Genomic DNA, 18,473 nt, shown 5'->3' on the forward strand with positions numbered 1-18,473 from the left:
CAGGGGGAGGCGCCTGGGCAAGGTCTGGGAGCTCGCCAGTGCAGACAGGTATTTCCAGTCCGGCCAGAGAAGAAATGTGCGGAGGTGGGGATGGGGATAGGGATGGGGGAGGAGATCAGAGGAGCGGGGTGGATCCCCTGGGAAGAGGGCGGGGAGTCCTGCTCCCCGCTTGGTGCTCCTGCCGGCAGGCTCAGATTTCAACCCTAGCTGCCGCATCTGCGGTTAAGCCCGTTAGGGGAGAGGAGAGGCCCCAAGGTAGTTTACACGGGAAGGAGGGTGTGCAGGGCCAACTCCTGCGACCCCTGGAGCACGGGCCCTGACGGGCTTAGCTCCTCAAACTGGAAGCGGGAAGCGCCGCACCGGCCTTTCCACGCTTCGTTGTATCGAGCTCCAGCAGGGGGCGACCCAAGCCCACGTGCCACCGAGTCCTGCTCTCTCGAAACTACAACTCCCAGGCCGCTCGGGGGTCGCGCCCGCCTCGACTCGCCTTCTGCTCGCTCCAATTGGCCGCCGCGGGAGGGGGATTGGCGGTCTCCAGGGCGACGGGAGGCGCTCGGGGCATCCGAGGCGGGGAGGCGGGTCCGCCCCCTATTGTGTAGCTGGAAGAGTGGAGCCGAGCGGTGCGGAGCAGGTGAGGGCGGGGGCGTGCTGGGGGCAATGGAATAGGGGTGCCGGCGGGGGGACGGAGAACGGTGCGGGAGTTCTGGGGGGTAGGAGAAAGCGAGGGACTTGTGGAGGGAAGTGGAATTCTTTGGGGAGCAGAACTAGGGGAGTTCTGGGGAGCAAAGTGGGATTCTTGGTGGGTGGGTGGGGGCTCCCGGAGAACTGGAGTAGTTCTGGAGGTAATGCATGTGTGTAGGGGGACGGGGTGGGGGGTGGTTCCTGTTGGGTTCCAAAAGCAAGGAGGAGTTCCAGGGGTCCGGAGAAGGCGAGGAAGAAGAGAATTGGGGGCGGGGTATCAGAAGTGTATTGTGGGCTGAGGTAGGAGAATTCTAGATAGGGAAATTCCGGGGAGGAGAGGATGGTAGAAATGGGTGGTTGGGTGGTGATTCCGGAGGAGACAGGGAGTTCCTTGAAGCACAGAGAACCTGGTGCAATTGGAGATCGGGTGTGAAAAACGGGAATTTGGTGGGGACTATGAGAAGTAGGGATAACCTTAATGGAAGAGAGTGCTGGGTGGGGAGACTACAAAGGTGAGGACATGGTGGGGGCAGAAAAGTTGTGAAGATCTTAGGAAAAGCAGAGGAATTCTGGGCAAACCTGGGTTACTCAGGTTTTCAGGAAACTGAGCCAGGAGAGCACTGGGGGTTCCTATGCATTTGGAAAAGGGTATGTCCAGGAAGCATGGGAGAGCTGGCTGAGGGCAGTGGGAAGCAAGGGAGATATTTGCTGGTGAGTTAGACATGCAGGGCCATTAAGTAGAGGCGGAGATCAGGCTGAGGGACATGGAGGATGTTTTATAGCCAGTGGGGAACTGTGAGACCAAGAGCAGGGTGGAGGCCCGCAGAGCAGTCTACTTGGATTTGCCTCTGTGACTTCCCTAGATGCTCAGGGGCTGGGGCTGTCAACAGTTCCACCTTTCATTCCCCAGGGCTCACTTTGTACACCCCAGGGAACTTGCAGGCTTTTTTGGCTTCTCACGGACCATGCCCTCCCCGAGTTGGGGAAGGGAGAGCCTGGCAACTCTTGGGCCTGGGGATATGGAGGAGGAGTAAGTGGGAGGAATTGGGGTGAGAAACTTGGGTCATGGTGTATGGCAGAGGGAGGGCTGCCTGGCAGCATCATGAAGAGGAAGCGGTGCCAGCCACCAGCCCAGGGACCTGCCCAGACCTGGAGGGTGCTGCCTGGGCCCCCCATACCGGTAGGTGGGGGAGGCAGCGCCTCCTCTCCCAGCTGCCTGACTCATTCACTGCTAAAGCAGTACTGGGAGGCTGAGTGGAGAGAGTGGTACAGGGTCCCCAGCTTCCAGGGTTCATAGAGGCTGGGGAGTTGAGGCGAGGATTTGTGTGGGGATGCCCCGAGGGCCACTTTCAGGGGCTTCTCACCCAGGCTTTGCCCTCAATTGGCTCTGTGCCCCCCAAGCAAGCCTCTCTGAGATCCTTATTTATCACCGTGGAGTGGAGGTGATAATACTGGTTCTACCTTGCAATCTGCTACCTTGTTATTGGCGTCAGGACTAAGGAAAGAAAAGGCAGAGGAGGGTGGGCTGTGGGGGCTCTTCATCTCCCGTGCTTTCCTGAGAAGCCTTTTTCCCAGTGAATGTGAACCCCAGTTCCCTCCTGGCTCAGCTCTCCAAGAGGCTTAGTCATCTGGATATTCCCAGAATTCTGCTTTTTCTAAGATCTTTCAAATCCACTGCTCCCCACATGTCCTCCCCTGTCCGGTCCCCCCACCCAGCCCTCCCTCGCTCTCCCAGTACCCTCACCTCAGCCCATCCCTCTACCTATCTGCTCTCTTTTCTCCTTTCTCATCCTTTGCTCACCTCCAGCTTTTCTCTAACTTTGAGGTTTCTTCTGGTGTCCAATACTGGTCCACTCTGCCTGTTGCCTTGAATTTTGCATCTAGATCTGGTGGCGCTCCAGAGAACAGCTTCATCGGGTGTTCCGTAAGCCAAGCCCTAACTGCCCAGAAGAGTGCGAGCTGACACCTGTTACCTGGTCAGAAGGATTGACAGGGCTTGCTGGGCTGTGGACATCCCCGGGCCCCTCCGTCTGGGCCCCTGTGGATAGGAGGGGCCGGGTGAGCAGGCAGCTGGGCTATGGTTTGGTGCCTCAGTCTGGCCATCCTCAGCCTGATCATCAGCCAGGGGGCTGACGGTGAGCTGGACTCCCTGGGCTCCAGAACTCCCGGGTGGCCTTCGGGTGGGGGGTGCTCCCCAGGGGGTTGTCTGTGAGTGTGCTGGGGAAGGGGAGGAATAACACTGGCTCTGCGGAAGTCAAGGAATCCCTCAATCACTTCACAACGGCCTGGGGAGCCTACGGAGATGGAGAGGGTATCTCCCCTCCCAGCCTGGATTCTGGTCCCCTGCTGTGTCTTCATGCCACCTGCCCCCTACAGGTCGAGGGAAGCCCGAGGTGGTGTCAGTGGTGGGCCGGGCTGGGGAGAGTGCGGTGTTGGGCTGTGACCTGCTGCCCCCAGCCGGCCGGCCCCCTCTGCACGTCATCGAGTGGCTGCGCTTTGGATTCCTGCTTCCCATCTTCATCCAGTTCGGCCTCTACTCTCCCCGCATCGACCCTGATTACGTGGGTAAGGCTTATCCTCAGGTGGGAGGCTGCGAGGTATCCCCAACAAAGGCGGGCGGGGTAAAGTGGGCACAAGACCTCTTCTTAACTGCTCTGTCCCTGCCCCAACCTCATCTCCAGCTCCACTGCCTTAACTCCACTTAACAAGCGTGGCTCTGCTCCTAAGCAGTGTTAATGCATTGAAGGATTCATTCATTTACACACACACATACACACACACACACACACTATAGCTGTGCTGTTTAGAACTCCACGTGGTCTGTTCCAAAGGAGATCCTGCAGCCTTATTTCAAGTATCCATCCTAATTCTCTAATCACTCTTCCTAGATTTCATCATGAAACCTCCCAGACTCCATGCTGATCCTCCCTGGTCTCCCTCCTTGGCCCTCTCCTGGTCCCTGGCTCTGCTCTCGGCTCACTCCTCCGCCCTCCTCCTCCCCTACTTTCCTAAATGCTAGTTTGGGGGTTCTAGGCTTCTAGGGAATGGGCTGATGGGGCAGCAGGGTGGGTGGGTCTGTGACTGGTCTGCTTCTCCGCTGCTTCTGATTCGGAGTCCAGCCGAGATGTGCACAGACAGGATGGGCTTGGGAGGACCAGACGCCCCTACAGATCAGCAAATGTGAGGGGCTGGATCCCTGCTTCAGGTGGCTCCTGTGGGGACTTAAAATAGTGTATAGGCCTCCCTGGGGGCCTTCTCCTGCGCCCAGCTGGCTCTCTCGAAAGGCTCAGCTTCCTCCTAATCCCCAGTGGAGCCTTAATCTGAGCGGTTTAGCCATCTCAGAGGGCAGTGTGTGGGAGGCCTACAGCTGGGTCTGGGGCTGCTGGCAAGAGAGCTTGGCTGCCTCCTCCTCAGAGGGAGACCCAGGAAAGTCCACCTTGGGAGGACTTGGATGGGGGAAGGGGACCCCCTCCCTTTTCCCTCTTTAGTTTGAATCCTGGGAGAAGCACGGGATTGGCTGAGCTGTCACCAAAGGGCAGGCCGAGCTGAGAGGGGCGGAGGCTCAGGCAGGTGCCACACAAGGGAAGAGTTTATTTTCAAACTGGGGTCAGTTGTTGGCAAACAGCCTGGTGGCAGTGGATGTGTCTACACAAGCCCCAGGAGAACTGCTGAAAGGGGGCCCCAATTAGGACAAGTGGACAGATGATGGCTTTGCCCACCAGCCCTCCCTCCCCGCCTTCCTCAGTCCCTGCCTCTGCCTTCCTGGCTGGGGAGGGGTGGGCTGCCGGGCTGAGGCTGGGCAGGTTCCGAACATGGTCCTACAGAGGGCAAGGCTGGGGGAGGTGGAGGAGAGGGGAGAGAAGGGCTTTCCTTGGGACTCCCGCAGGGAGGTGTGCCACTCCCCTCTGCCCTCTGTCTTGTCTTGAGGTCCCTCCAGCAGACAGACCACTGAAAAGCAGCCACTTTGCTATCTGTGGGTTTTCTTCCTGTCTCTGCGGTGTTCCTTTGAGCTGCAAGGGCTGTGAGCAGGAACCTCTGGGGCTTTCTTCCTCCCCTTGCCCTTCGGGCCCACCCCTACCCCCAGTCTGGAGCTCCAGATCGGGCCAGGGCTAGTCTGGGGAGTCAGGGCCCAGGCAGGGAGGCCCCTGTGCCCATTAACCCTTTGACTGCCTCCCAGTGTGGAAAGGGCCTCTCTGCCTTTGTGTGGAGGACTCCGGACTGCAGTTGCTAGGCAACGGGAGGTGGAGGTTGCTAAGGACAATGCTGTCCTGTCATAAACCCTCTGGGCAAGCGAAGGGGAGATGGCCTGGGACTGTGTGTGAGGCCGGTGGCCTAGAATGTGGGAGGGACCACGAGAGAGACTGTTAGGAGCTTTAGGGATCACACTGAATGGAAGGCTTCCAATCTGAGGATTCTAGAATCCGTCTAGCAGAGGAGACTGGATGTACAGTACAGAAGTGGTAAAAGGCAATATAAAACTAGCCAGGATTAAATTCTAGGGTTAAGTTAGCCCCTGTATGTGAAGTACCCAGCACGGAGCCTGCACAGAGCGCCCGTGTGGTGCGAAACCGCGGTTTGACTTTTTCTTCACCAGCTTTCCTGGGGTGGGTCTTAGACCGACTCTTCTGGTCCATGGGACCAGCTTTTGGTCTTTGACTTTTGTGCTGAATTTCTTGGGAGTTTCAAGATACCCCATACAGCAGAAGGGACATGAGTTTTTTTTACTGTCCTGAGTTGTCTGATGAAAATCAGTTATCTCCTCCTCCATTTAGAACACCTCTGCTCCCTCTAGTCATTTCCTCTTCCTACTATTTATTCTTCAAAACTCTCTGCATGGTCATGTCTTCCTGGAAGCCTTCCATACCCCTCTTGCTTCATAGTCTCTTGCTACATCTGGGCACAGCACCATTTGTGAGCTTCTGTGTGTATGTGAACTTGCACATGCACATACATGGGTGTGGGCTCCTTGCCTTCTGAGAGCGAAGACTGTGTCTTCTGCTCCCTCCACACACCCCTGAAGTCCCTCAGGCTCTGGCTGTGCAAGTGGAGGGCGGGCCTCCAGGAGGGAGGCCCAGGACTCGGGGGACTCAGGCCTGCCTGCCTCTGGCCATCTTGCTCTTCTGTAACATTACAGGTCTGGTAGGCCATATCTCACAGAGAAGTTAGGACAGACAGTACACTTTATTGGATGTTCTGATCAACAGATATTTGGAGCTGTTACCCACTGGCTAGCAGCATCCTCTGAGTGAGAGCATACTAAAGACGCTCAGTGACAGTGTCCTGAACGTCACTTGATCCTAACACCAGTGTGCCGTGGCGAGTACACTGCATCATGAGAAAGAAGGCCTGGCTGTATCAATGTGATTTTTCACTTTCCTTTTTTTAAAATTTATTTGATTATTTTAAAAAGTTTATTTATTTAAAAAAATTTGGGGGGTAATTAAGTTCACTTATTTGTTTATTTTTAGAGGAGGTACTGGGGATTGAACCCAAGGCCTTGAGTGTGCTAAGTGTGCACCACTTAAGCTATATCCTCCCCCATGCAGCTGTGTGATTTTGAAGGAAGCCTAACCTCAGTTCCTTCCTCTCTAATGGAATCCTTAGGAAGATTAAGAATGGTGACCATGCTTGGTATGACGTGGCCTGTGTCCCTAGCTCAGTTTCCCTCCCCTCTTCTTCCTTCTTTGTTGGGCTGGACAATCATAATGAAATCACCATCATATGGGACTTAGAAGAGGTTGCAGTGGGGTCTGTGGGCTTCCATGGCTGGGCAGGTTGGGGTTACTGAGGAGCCCCCTGGTGGGTGGAAGGGTGTGATTTTGTTCAATATTTACCTACAAGACCCAGGCTTATCTTCTAGGTGGGGATTTAAATACCTAGCCCTGTAAGCAGCTCCACCCTTTCTAGAGAATCCGCACCCCTGGACTCATTCCTGGAAGAGAAAAGACCACAAAGCCAGCCTCAGCCTGGCCATCCAACTCGCCTTCCCTGGTGGCTTTAGGGACACTGCAGGTTTTGATTCTGTTTCAGAAAGATCACCCCGGAGGTGGAATGGACGCAGACTGGAGGGGGCGAGTGCTCGAAGAGCTTCAGATTGTCCAGTGTTAGGAAGGGCTAAGGCGGGGCACAGTCTGGTTACGTTCGCGCATAACCCCAAAGATTTAGAAAGCGTCATCTGTCCATGTCCAAGGTCGAGGTGGGGCGGGCAGCTGGTGGATGCAGAGGGCAGGCGGTGGGAGGCACGAAGACCTCTTCGTGGGCTGTTGGAGTAACCTGGGTGAGAGATGCTCTGAGACTGGACTGAAGTGAAGCAGGTAGAGAGGGAAAAGATATTTAGGAGGTAGAATCTGAAAGGTTTCCTGCACATGTAGATGAAGGGGTAATGCAGAGAACAGTCTAGGGGACACCAGATTTCTGGAAGGGTGACGTGCCCGGGGGAGAAGAGGGCGAGGACGTGTTCCCCTGTAAGGGATGGGGTCAAGGTTGAATGCAGGCTGCTGAATTCTAATCTGCTCGTTCATTTGTTCAACCGCTTTTACTGGAGCCCCTGCTGATGCCAGACACCATGCTGCCTGCCTCCCCTCCACCCCTCCTGGGTTTCTTTCTCTCTCTCATTTTATAGATGAAGAAGCTGACACTGAGAGAGAGGTTAAGTAACTTGGCCAAAGGAGTGCACGGCAGAGCTGGATGCTAGGTCTCTGTGGCTCCCCAGCCTGTGCATCTCCCACTAGGCTGCACCGCCCAGGACCCAGAAACCCGTCTGGGGTGCAGGGCTCTGCCAGGGCAGGGGGCTGAGGGGTTCAGGGGGGGCACCCTCCATCTGAGCCTGGTGGTGTGGTGTGGATGCTGACAGAGGTGGGAGGGCAGTGTCTGCTCGGCTAGGGGCTGGGTGCTTTGTGGAGCTCTGTGGAGTCTGTCAGACGGGCCTGGATGCCCTGGGGCATGAGGGGAGGGGGTGAGGAGGCTGCTGACATTGCTGCCTGGCTGGGCTGGACTCTGGCCACTCTAAGGCGCTTAGGCCACTGATAATAGCCCTGGTGGATTAGAGGCTTTGATTGGCGAGGTCTGGATCCCCGCTCAGGCCCCAGACACTACTATGGTTTCTGGGGACAGAGTCCTCCGGCAGGAGTACTCCCGGGAGCCCCCTTACACAGAGAGCTCAGGGATGGGCAGATTCTGTGTGAATGCAGGGGAGACCCAGTGTTGGCTCTTCGGCCCCCTCCCCCTACAGTCCAGGAAGCCTCGTGTAGTTCAGTGGAGTGTCTGGTCTGCCTACTGCCGCTCTGGGTCTCTGTCTAAGCTGGGTCCCAGCTGCTGAAAGGCAGGAGCCCTCAGAGGGGCCGAGGGAGGGGGCTGCCCCCATGACCCAACTGTACCTGTCCCGACCCCACTCTTTCAGGGTAATTGGGGGAGACTGAACCTTGACCTCTGAAAATGTGACCAGGGGGTTGGGGTTCCCAAGGGGTCCTTTCAGCACCCTTAACTCAGGGCTCCCCCACCAGGGCGTGTCCGGCTTCAGAAGGGGGCATCTCTCCAGATCGAGGGGCTCCGGACTGAAGACCAGGGCTGGTATGAGTGCCGTGTGCTCTTCTTGGACCAGCACAGCCCCGAAGATGACTCTGCCAACGGCTCCTGGGTGCACCTCACAGTCAACTGTACGAAGCTGGGGGCAGGCAGAGGAGAAGGGAGGGGAGCAGAATGAGGAGGAAGAGGGGAAGGCCCTACCCTCACAGACACACCTGTTTGCATCTTATCCCTCCCATCCACACCCACCCCACCTTTTCGGTTCTTTAAATTGAAATCCAGCTAGCCTTCTCCGTTCTGTGTTATGACTTCTTCCTCTCTCTTCCCTGCTCCTGCCTCGCTGGCAAGGAGAGGGTGATGGGTTGGGGGTAAGGGGGTGTTAAGCCCTGGGTGAAACATAGCTCACATATATATAACTTTCTGTTTTTTCAAAACACCGTTTAACCCAGTACTTCACGAATCCTCTCTTCGACCCTAAGATGGAAGGAGATCATAATTACTCCCATTTCATAGATGAGGAGACGAGGGCACTGGGAGACCGGGTCATGCCACTAATGAGCGGCAGAGCAGAGTCCAGAACCCAGGCCTCCTGACTCCCAGGACAGTGCTCTTCCAGAGGGCACCTAGCTCTCTCCCAACTCTGAACATCCAGCCTGTGCTCAGCTCTCTTGCCAACTCTACAGGCCATGTGGAGATGGGCTGGTACAGTCCCCACTGGGCTCCCGGTGCAGCAGACAGGGTAGCCTTGGGCTAGGCATTCCTGTGAAGCTGGGCAGGTCGGTGGCTGAGGGCTGCAACACTGTTGCAGCTCTCTGGTCCCTGGATGCTGCTCTTTGGGCTGATCACCCCTCTGGCCACCCCTGACACCTCTCTCCTTGCAGCGCCCCCTCAGTTCCTGGAGACACCTCCCCAGGTGCTAGAAGTGCGGGAACTGGAGCCCGTGACCCTGCGTTGTGTGGCCCGTGGCAGCCCCCAACCTCGTGTGACTTGGAAGCTCCGAGGACAGGACCTTGGCCAAGGCCAGAGTCAGGTGCAGGTGAGTCTCCGGGCTGGACGGGGTGGACCAGATAGAGTGTGGGGCAGGTGGAGGCCTGGGAGTCGGGCTGGAGGACAGGGAGGAAGGCCAGACTGGGAGACCGGCCAGATGAGGGTCTTTGCACTGGCTTCCCTGAGCCTGGCATGCTGTCTCCCTCTGCTGGCCAGCCTCGGAAGTGCAGGGTCTGAGTCCTGCCGTGGGAAGGGGGCACGTGGGTCCTTTCTCACTGACTTCTCCTCTAGGTGCAGAACGGGACCCTGCGGATCCGGCGGGTGGAGCGAGGCAGCTCTGGAGTCTACACATGCCAAGCCTCCAGTACTGAGGGCAGCTCCACCCACGCCACCCAGCTGCTGGTGCTAGGTGCTGTCCCCATGGAGGGCTGGGAAACAGGACATCTGTGTGAGAGGATTGTGACCTGAGGCTGGGGGTGCACACAGCAGGACTAGGGCAGGGGGAGACTTGTGCTTGAAGGCAGGGGCCCATGAAGAGGAAGGACCTCCTAATGCAAGCTGTTCCTCTAAAACCAGCATCTTGCTTGTAAAAGGATCAGTGAACAGACAGTAGATACGTAGTGCCCAGCAGTGTGGCACAGTGGAAAGGGCGTGGGTCCTGGGGTTAGACCATGAGCCATGTAGCTCCCCTGACCCTCAGTTTCCTCATCTGTACAGAGGGGTTCATCCCTACCTCTCAGGACTGTTACAAGAATTTAATTAGGTTCAACCAAGCGCGGAGTAATTCCTGGCCAAGACCCTCCCTTTGGAGAAGTAGACCCTGCCTCCATGGAGCCTCCCACCTGGGGGGGGGGCAGGATAAGCTGCATCAGTGAAGTGTGGCTTCCCCGGGCGCTGCTGGAAAGGCAGCGCGGGGCAGTGGTTAAGGGTGCAGTCCGGCGTGGAGAAGGCCTGAACTTGCATCTTGCCTTCCCTGCTGATCTCGGGCAAGTCATCACACAGCCTCTCTGCCTCTGAGCCTTCATTTCTTCATCTGTGGAGTGGAGACAGTCATTCCCACCACAAAAGGCTCTGGTGAGGATTAAATGAGATGATGCAGGTAGAGTGCTTAGCGGTGCCCCGCGGGCCTGGAGGTGCTCTGTAGGCCAGCTCATATCATTACGTCTTACTGCTGACTGCTTGTGCAGCAGGAGCCCGGAGAAGGGAGACAGCAGCTGCCCTTAGTGCCTGAAAGAGTTTGGAAGGGTTGACATATGAAAAGGTGGTTCGGATAACAAGGGCCCATGGGCTGGGTCAAGAAGTCTGAGCTTAGTGTACTAGGAGCCAGGAGCTGTGGTGGGTCCTTGAGCAGAAGTGTTCTGTGGCCAAAGGGAGCATTTCTGGATGAATGGCATCAGAGTGGCAGAGATGGGGGAGCCTGGAGTCTGGGAGTGCTGCAGCATCTTGGGTAATGTTTTGGGTTCATGGATTAGGGTAGGAGACACAGAGGTGATTTAAGATGTGACAGATGAGGGATGTAACGGGTAAATGTGCAGAGAGTTAAAACTGATCGCCCCCAACACAGACACACACACACACACACACACACACACACACACACACACACACAGAGGAAACTGGGTAAATGGGGTTGTCCCTGCTGGGAAGGGGAGCTGGCCTCAGGGAGAGGAGGAACTTTTGTTACATACAAGAGTTAGGACCTATTTGCATTCCCCAAGCGGTAGCAACCAGCCCTGCTTTCCAGAGGGCAGACCTGGGAAGAACTGTGCAAGTAACCTCAAGGTTCCTGGAAGACTGCGCTGAGGCCCCTCCTTCCCCTTGTGCTCCCCACTGCAGGACCCCCAGTCATTGTGGTGCCCCCCAAGAACAGCACGGTCAATGCCTCCCAGGATGTTTCCCTGGCCTGCCGGGCTGAGGCGTACCCCGCTAACCTCACCTATAGCTGGTTCCAGGACAGCATCAATGTCTTCCACATTAGGTGAGGCCTGGAGATGCGGTGGGGATGGGGAACTGGTGGGCCGGCTAAGAAATCCTTCGGCTAAGCAAGGCCTGGCCCACCCCAATCCCCGGCCTCCGTGTTGCAGCCGCCTGCAGTCCCGAGTGCGGATCCTGGTGGATGGCAGCTTGCGGCTGGAGGCCGCCCAGCCTGACGATGCCGGCCGCTACACCTGTGTGCCCAGCAACGGCCTCCCGCGGCCGCCCTCGGCCTCTGCCTACCTCACTGTGCTCTGTAAGCCTGACCCCTGTGCCCTCCCCAGACTGCTCCCCTGTGCTGGGCCAGGCCCAGCTCTGTCTCCATGACTCACCACTGCCTCCCCCAGACCCAGCCCAGGTGACCGCGATGCCTCCTGAGACACCCCTGCCTGTGGGCATGCGGGGGGTGATCCGGTGCCCAGTTCGTGCCAACCCCCCACTGCTCTTTGTCAGCTGGACCAAGGATGGGCAGGCCCTGCAGCTGGACAAGGTAGGGGCTTGGGGGAGGGGAGAGAGGGCTCCGCCTGGTAGTGTTTTAATCAGGACCGCTGGGGTGGAGTCAGCTCAGTTGAATTCAGTTCAGTGACTGGGGAACATCCACTGCTCACCAGGTGCTGTGCAGGGTGTCACGTGGGGAGCAGGAGCAAACAGACACGGTGCCCGGAGGGGAGGACAGCAACACAGACACTGCTAGACCAGGGACGGGGCGAGCACCTCCTCTTGGGGCTGGTGGAGGACAGCTCAGCAGCGCCTTCTGGGACTTGGGATGGGCCCTGAAGGGCGGACAGACATTCCACACGGAAACCAGGGCCCAGAGGCAGGAAACTATATAGCGCCTTTATGGCATAATGAGTCGTCCAGTTGGGTGGGAGCTCCAGGGCCTGTGGGGACAGGAATGGTCTGGAGAAATCTGGAAAGACGGGTTGGGATCAAAAGGAGGAACAATAGATGCCAACTTATTACCTCATTCCAGGGCAATTGAGATCTTTTGTTTGTCTGCAAAGACTGTAAATTCCTTGTGGGCTAGTGTTGCATCTCTTAATCCCGTGTCCCCAGGGCTTCTGAGATTGCAATACTCAATACGTTTTTGCTGAATGTTTTAAAATAAAGTCCAAAGGTGTTCAGGGCCAGTGACGTTGCTTGAGCAATGGTGTGACTGCGTCAGAGCTGTGAGCAGTGGGGTCTGTCAGATGGGATGGAGGGGGAAGAGAGTGGACCTACGGAGAGGGGCTCAGAGGCTGTTGAAATGAGGGTGCAGGTGAGAGGTTATGGTGCCTGGGTTAGACAGGACGATGCGAAGATGGATGGGACAGACACGGGGAGTGAGAGAGTGAGGAGTCAGATGTTAGCCTTTAACACAGAAAGCGGGAAGCTGGGAAGAACTGATACGGGGTGGACGGTGCGGAAGGTCATCGTAGAATGTCACTGTGGGAAGACAACTAGGTGAGGACCCAGCAGGCAGGGAATCCACATCACTCAGCCCCGGGGCACCATTCACACTGGATTCCCTGCGAGCGGCTCCCTCGGAGGCTGCGGTCCTGGCCTTCTCACCCATTCGTAGCGGCCCCTCTGTAGGAAGGAGAAGGGAAGGGCTGGAATTCAGAGAGAGGTCCAGCTCAGAGGTCGGGGTGTGGTATCCTCTGTGAGGACGTGGGTGTCCCGGACCGGCTCCCTCCCGTCTGTTGCCTCTCTCCATCTTGGGCTTGCTGCTGCTGAGTCCCTCTCTGGTTGTCTTCTCTTCTTCCCTCCAGTTCCCTGGCTGGTCCCAGGGCCCAGAAGGCTCCCTGGTCATTGCCCTGGGGAACGAGGATGCCCTGGGAGAATACTCCTGCACCCCCTACAACAGTCTTGGGACTGCAGGGCCCTCCCCGGTGACCCGTGTGCTCCTCAAGGTGAGGCTCGGAGGTGGGGGAGGGTGTCAGCCACAGCGGGTCAGGTGGCTGAAGACGAGCCTGGCAGTGACACCAGGCTGATGGAGGGGGTGGGACAGACACTCTTAGGGAGGGACTTCCAAATCTGTGTTTCCCACGGTGGCTACAGCAGCAGCTGTCAGATGCCATCCCAGAGGTTTTTGCAGAGATGGTGCTGGGGAGGTGGGACATGAGTCACACAACACATCCACAAAGTAAGATACCCTGCCCACCCTACCCCTTAAACTGGGACTGTGCAGCCTCCCTCTCTGGAAGGGAGAGTGGGGAGCAAAGGGGAGGGTGGAGGGTGTCCGCTGAGGCTTGTAGATCTCCATAGAGGCCTCCGGCCCATCAGTCCTTTTCTCTCCCACCACTGCCTCCAGCCCTCCCCCTGGAGAACAGACAGAGCAAGAGAGACACTGAGCCACGGAGACAGACGTGGTGTGAAGGGGCCCTGGCGAGGGGGAGTAACGACCCTTAGACAGCAGTGTGAGAGAGCCCCCTCTCAATGCCAGATTTGGCTTGCAGGCTCCCCCAGCTTTTCTAGAACGGCCCAAGGAAGAGTATTTCCAAGAAGTAGGGCGGGAGCTACTCATCCCCTGCTCTGCCCGAGGAGACCCATCTCCTACTATCTCTTGGGCCAAGGTAAGGCTGCTGACCCAGCTCTGCCTGTATGCACGCCCCCACCCCCGCCTCCGTGCCCCTGGCCGTGTCGTGGGAGGGGGGTGGCTGGGAGAGAGGCTGCCAGAGGCAGGGTGGGGTGGAAATGAGCTCCTGGAGAGATGAGTGGCGCCCTTGGTGAGGGGTGGCTGCGTGTGTCCTCAGGGCTGACCAGTGGTTCTGTAGGTGGGCCGGGGGCTGCAGGGCCAGGCCCAGGTGGACAGCAACAGTAGCCTCATCCTGCGACCACTGACCAAGGAGGCCCATGGGCGCTGGGAGTGCACAGCCAGCAATGCTGTGGCCCGGGTGGCCACCTCCACAAATGTCTACGTGCTGGGTTAGTGGCTGCAGAGCTGGCTGGAGAGGGGAATGAATCTTTTTTAGAGGCCCCGATGGGGATCTTGGGTGGGGAGCCCCTGGGGTGATGGGTGGAGGGCAGAAGCCCTGGGACTCCCCTGAGTTTTTCACCACCCCTCAGGGCCCTGACCATCATCCCTCCATTCCCCCTACCCAGGCACCAGCCCCCACGTGGTCACCAATGTGTCCGTGATGCCTTTGCCCAAGGGTGCCAATGTCTCCTGGGAGCCTGGCTTTGATGGTGGCTATCTGCAGAGATTCAGTGTCTGGTACACCCCACTGTGAGTGACTTGGCCCTGCTACTCCTTTCCTCCCCACCCGGATTCTCTCTGGCCTTCTGCCCTTCATCCACCCCTCCATCCCAGCCCTGCCCTAACTCTGCTGCCTGATTTCTAGAGAATCTTAGGTCCCAGGTCCTGAGACCCTGGATGGTTGCAGGGTGGGGAGAGATCACCTCTCTGGACTCCTACCTTCCTGCTCTTCCTAGTTCATGAGGTGCCCCCCACTTCCTCCTGTCCTCCAGGGCAAAGAGGCCGGACCGAGCCCACCACGACTGGGTGTCCCTGGCGGTGCCAGTAGGGGCTGCTCACCTCCTAGTGCCAGGGCTGCAGCCGCACACCCAGTACCAGTTCAGCGTCCTCGCTCAGAACAAGCTGGGAAGTGGACCCTTCAGCGAGATCGTCTTGTCTGCCCCGGAAGGTGAGAGGCCTCTGACCCAGAGCAGCAGACAAGGATGGGGACGGGCTGTAGGGGAAATCTGGATATGGGACGATCTGGGTGGGAGGAGGCAGAGGTGTCCGACAGCTTGGGGGCCAGAGGGGTTCATGGAGGATGATCCAGGCTTGTCTTCAGGGGCTCTGGGAGAACAGCTGGGCACCAGGGGCTGTGGAAGTTCAGGGGAGCAGGGGAGGAGCCCTGGAAATCCCATCTTTACAGGCCTCTCTGTCCCATTCAGGGCTTCCTACCACACCAGCTGCCCCCAGCCTACCCCCAACAGAGATGCTGCCTCCCCTGTCCCCTCCCCGAGGTCTGGTGGCTGTGAGGACACCCCGGGGGGTACTCTTGCATTGGGATCCTCCAGAACTGGTCCCTAAGAGACTGGATGGCTATGTCCTGGAGGGTCGGCAAGGCGCCCAGGGCTGGGAGGTGCTGGACCGGGCCGTGGCAGGCACTGAAATGCAGCTGTTGGTGCCAGGACTTATCAAGGTAGGTGTGGGAGGCAGGCACAGGGAAGGTCCTCCCAGACGCTCTTCAAGCACACTGCCCCATTCCCCAAACCTGCTCTCACCCTGATAGGACCGTCCTCCCCTCCGGTTCCTACTCCATCCTTCCCTTAGGACTGCAGAGTCTCTCAGGATGGGGTGGGGTGGGCGGTGCTGGGCCCTGACCCCCTTCCTGGACCCCAACCCCCAGGATGTTCTCTACGAGTTCCGCCTTGTGGCCTTTGCCGGTAGCTATGTCAGTGACCCCAGCAACACGGCCAACGTCTCCACTTCCGGTAAGAACCTGGCAGGAGGGCAGAGCCCTGGGGATTGAGGGGCTGGGAGCCCACTGAGTCGTGGGCACCGACCCTTCCTCGTGGCCCCTTGCCCAGGCCTGGAGGTGTATCCCTCGCGCACCCAGCTGCCCGGCCTCCTGCCCCAGCCGGTGCTGGCCGGCGTGGTGGGCGGGGTCTGCTTCCTGAGCGTGGCCGTCCTCGTGAGCATCCTGGCCGCCTGCCTCATGAACCGGCGCAGAGCTGCGCGTCGCCGCCGCAAACGCCTCCGCCAAGGTAGGCCACCTGGGGCCCCGCCCACAGGAGGGCCACGCCCCTCCATAAGCGCCTCCTATCTGGAGGAAAAATGACCTCCCTCCAGCATGGGCCAGGTGTGTTACCACCTCCTGCCTCCTGCTTCCTGACTGGCCTCCACTTTTCCGGAGCCGATGGGGTTGGGCGCCTGATGCTGGGTGAGAAGGTCAGCGCCTTGAGCCCTGGTGGGGCTTGGTTTTGTCTGTGTCACCTCTAGTTCTCTTGCCCTTGCAGATCCACCTCTTATCTTCTCTCCCACCGGGAAGTCAGCTCCACAGTAAGTCCCTCCACTTCCTTGCCTTCCTCTCCCTTCCCACTATGAGCGCCAGGGTTCTCTGCTTCCTTTTCTGCACCTTGGGGAGGGATAGGAGAGGGAACAGAATTGAGAGGGAGGTGAGGATGGGAGTGCAGAGGCCCCAGCCTGGGGGCCGGTCCAGTGTTGCCTGTGCCTTCCCTCCACCCCTCCACCATGTGGGTCCTTTTCTCCCTTGCTCTCCCTAGCTCTGCTCTGTTCTGCATCAAACCTCTCAAGGCCTGACGCTGGTTCCTGGGAGGGGGACTGGCCCCCTACCACAGACCCTGATCTCCTGTCCTTCCCCAGCTCTGCTCCGGGCTCGGGCAGTCCTGACAGCGTGGCGAAGCTGAAACTCCAGGGTTCCCCAGTCCCCAGCCTGCGCCAGAGTCTGCTCTGGGGGGAGCCTGCTGGACCCCCCAGCCCCCCTCCGGATCCTCCACCTAGCCGGGGGCCCTTACCCTTGGAGCCCATTTGCCGGGGACCAGATGGGCGCTTTGTGATGGGACCCAATGTGGGGGCCCCCCAAGAAAGGTCGGGCCTGGAGCAGGCGGAGCCTCGGGCCCCAGCCCGGCGTCAGGCCAGGTCCTATGATTGCAGCAGCAGCAGCCCCAGTGGGATGCCCCAGCCCCTCTGCATTGCAGACATCAGCCCTGTGGGACTCCCTCCCGCAGCCCCACCCAGTCCGCTCCCAGATCCAGGACCCCTGCTTCAGTACCTGAGCCTGCCCTTCTTCCGGGAGATGAATGTAGATGGAGACTGGCCCCCCTTGGAGGAGCCCAGGCCTGCTCCACCCCCAGATTACATGGATACTAGGCCTGGCCCCACCTCATCTCCCCTCCGCCCCCTGGACTTCCCCTCAGAGTCCTCCAGAGCAGTGCTTCAGGGCGCTGTGGTTGGGGTTGGGGCCCCCCCAGATCCCCCATACACAGCACTGGCTGACTGGACACTCAGGGAGCGGCTACTGCCAAGCCTCCTCCCTGCCGCCCCTCGGGGCAGCCTCACAAGCCAGAGCAGCGGGCGGGGCAGCGCCTCGTTCCTTCGGCCCCCCTCCACAGCCCCCTCCGCAGGAGGCAGCTACCTCAGCCCCGCTCCAGGAGACACCAGCAGCTGGGCCAGTGGCCCTGAGAGGTGGCCCCGAAGGGAGCATGTGGTGACAGTCAGCAAAAGGTGAGGGCAGTCCCTGCCCAGCCCTGCCTTATCAGACTCTCCCCAGCCCTCTCCTACGCCCTTGGGCTTCTCTGCTGCACTCCCACCCTGGGACTAGGAGAGCTGTCTCCTTGCAGAAGCTTTTGCTGAGGCCCAGGGATCTTCAGAGGAAACCCATGGTCCAGCCTCCATGTGGGGTCCTCCCTTTTCTGGCTTTTCTGGCCATCCTCTGTTCCCCCATCCACACCATGCATTTGTCCCTTTTAACAGGAGGAACACATCTGTGGATGAGAACTATGAATGGGACTCAGAATTCCCAGGGGACATGGAATTGCTGGAGACTCTGCACCTGGGCTTGGCTGGCCCTCGATCTCGACTTGAAGCTGAGCCAGAGCTAGGTGTGTGAGCCCCCCAGAAAGGCGGGCGCCCTGGCCTCGCTGACCCAGTCTGCTACCACTGGGGCCCTGTGCCCCAGGTGCTCTCCTCTCACTCCCTTGGCTCCTCAGCCCTGGGAGGCCCTAGAGAGCTTCCCGGTGCTGGTAAACCTTGAGACTGCACCCAGGGGGCCTTAAGACTTCTTCCTTTCCTTATTCTGCCCTCTTGCAGGTGCGAAGACTCCAGAGGAGAGCTGCCTCTTGACCACTGCCCATGCTCCTGGCCCTGAGGCCCGCTGTGCTGCCCTTCGGGAGGAATTCCTGGCCTTCCGCCGCCGCCGAGATGCCGCTCGGGCACGGCTACCAGCCTATTTAGCCTATCGACAGCCAGTCTCCCACCCTGAGCAGGCCACTCTGCTGTGAACACCCTAATGTGAGGCAGGGTGAAGGCACACGGACCCTGCAAAGGAGGCCCCCAGCAAGACCTAGCTTCAGCCTGGGACGCTGCCCCTGGCCCTTGGTGCTCAGGCACAAACCCTGACTGTGGGCTTGGTGTGGGCTGTATGTGCTGAGCCCCTAGGCTCTGGGAGCTGAAACAGGGATCTTAGGTATGCGCGCGCGCGCGTGTGTGTGTGTGTGTGTGTGTGTGTGTGGTGTTTGTGGTGTGGGTGAGGTTTTTTACAGGTGAATAAAGAAAGTCTGAAAACTGTTTCTGTGTGTCATCTGACTTTGAATCTGAGAGGGCGGTAGGAAAATCTCTGAACCCTAAAAAAGGA

The 18,473-nt window shown here is 58.6% G+C and overlaps 1 protein-coding gene and 1 long non-coding RNA gene across 6 annotated transcripts; one reads left to right on the forward strand and one right to left on the reverse strand.

Annotated features, from left to right (window-relative positions):
* The first annotated feature begins 209 nt into the window (after positions 1 to 209).
* Positions 210 to 18,406, forward strand: IGSF9 (immunoglobulin superfamily member 9). 4 transcript variants are annotated; one of them, XM_015249064.3, is made up of 21 exons: positions 214 to 631; positions 2,566 to 2,816; positions 3,058 to 3,246; positions 8,184 to 8,336; positions 9,087 to 9,241; positions 9,484 to 9,601; positions 11,029 to 11,170; positions 11,277 to 11,422; positions 11,514 to 11,656; positions 12,918 to 13,058; positions 13,605 to 13,721; positions 13,923 to 14,073; positions 14,251 to 14,374; positions 14,617 to 14,792; positions 15,049 to 15,299; positions 15,507 to 15,591; positions 15,688 to 15,864; positions 16,117 to 16,159; positions 16,484 to 17,344; positions 17,594 to 17,721; positions 17,930 to 18,406. In XM_015249064.3, exons 2-21 carry the CDS (start codon positions 2,759 to 2,761, stop codon positions 18,118 to 18,120), a joined length of 3,549 nt encoding a protein of 1,182 aa, XP_015104550.2. In that variant the 5' UTR covers positions 214 to 631; positions 2,566 to 2,758; the 3' UTR covers positions 18,121 to 18,406. The 4 variants fall into 4 exon arrangements, with proteins under 4 accessions (XP_072802393.1, XP_015104550.2, XP_072802390.1 ...); XM_072946289.1 differs by lacking the exon at positions 214 to 631 and adding an exon at positions 926 to 1,861; XM_072946290.1 differs by lacking the exon at positions 214 to 631 and adding an exon at positions 1,930 to 2,123.
* Positions 9,699 to 15,745, reverse strand: LOC140688070 (uncharacterized). Of its 2 annotated transcripts, XR_012062773.1 has the most exons (5): positions 15,382 to 15,745; positions 14,684 to 14,837; positions 12,130 to 12,735; positions 11,775 to 12,047; positions 9,699 to 10,419 (listed from the first exon to the last, which is right to left on the reverse strand). It is a non-coding gene; the product is annotated as an uncharacterized lncRNA (long non-coding RNA). The 2 variants fall into 2 exon arrangements; XR_012062772.1 differs by lacking the exon at positions 9,699 to 10,419 and having other exon boundaries at positions 11,453 to 12,047.
* Positions 18,407 to 18,473: the final 67 nt, after the last annotated feature.

The sequence above is a fragment of the Vicugna pacos genome, chromosome 21, assembly GCF_048564905.1.
Source record: "Vicugna pacos chromosome 21, VicPac4, whole genome shotgun sequence".
Taxonomy (NCBI): Eukaryota; Metazoa; Chordata; class Mammalia; order Artiodactyla; family Camelidae; genus Vicugna; species Vicugna pacos.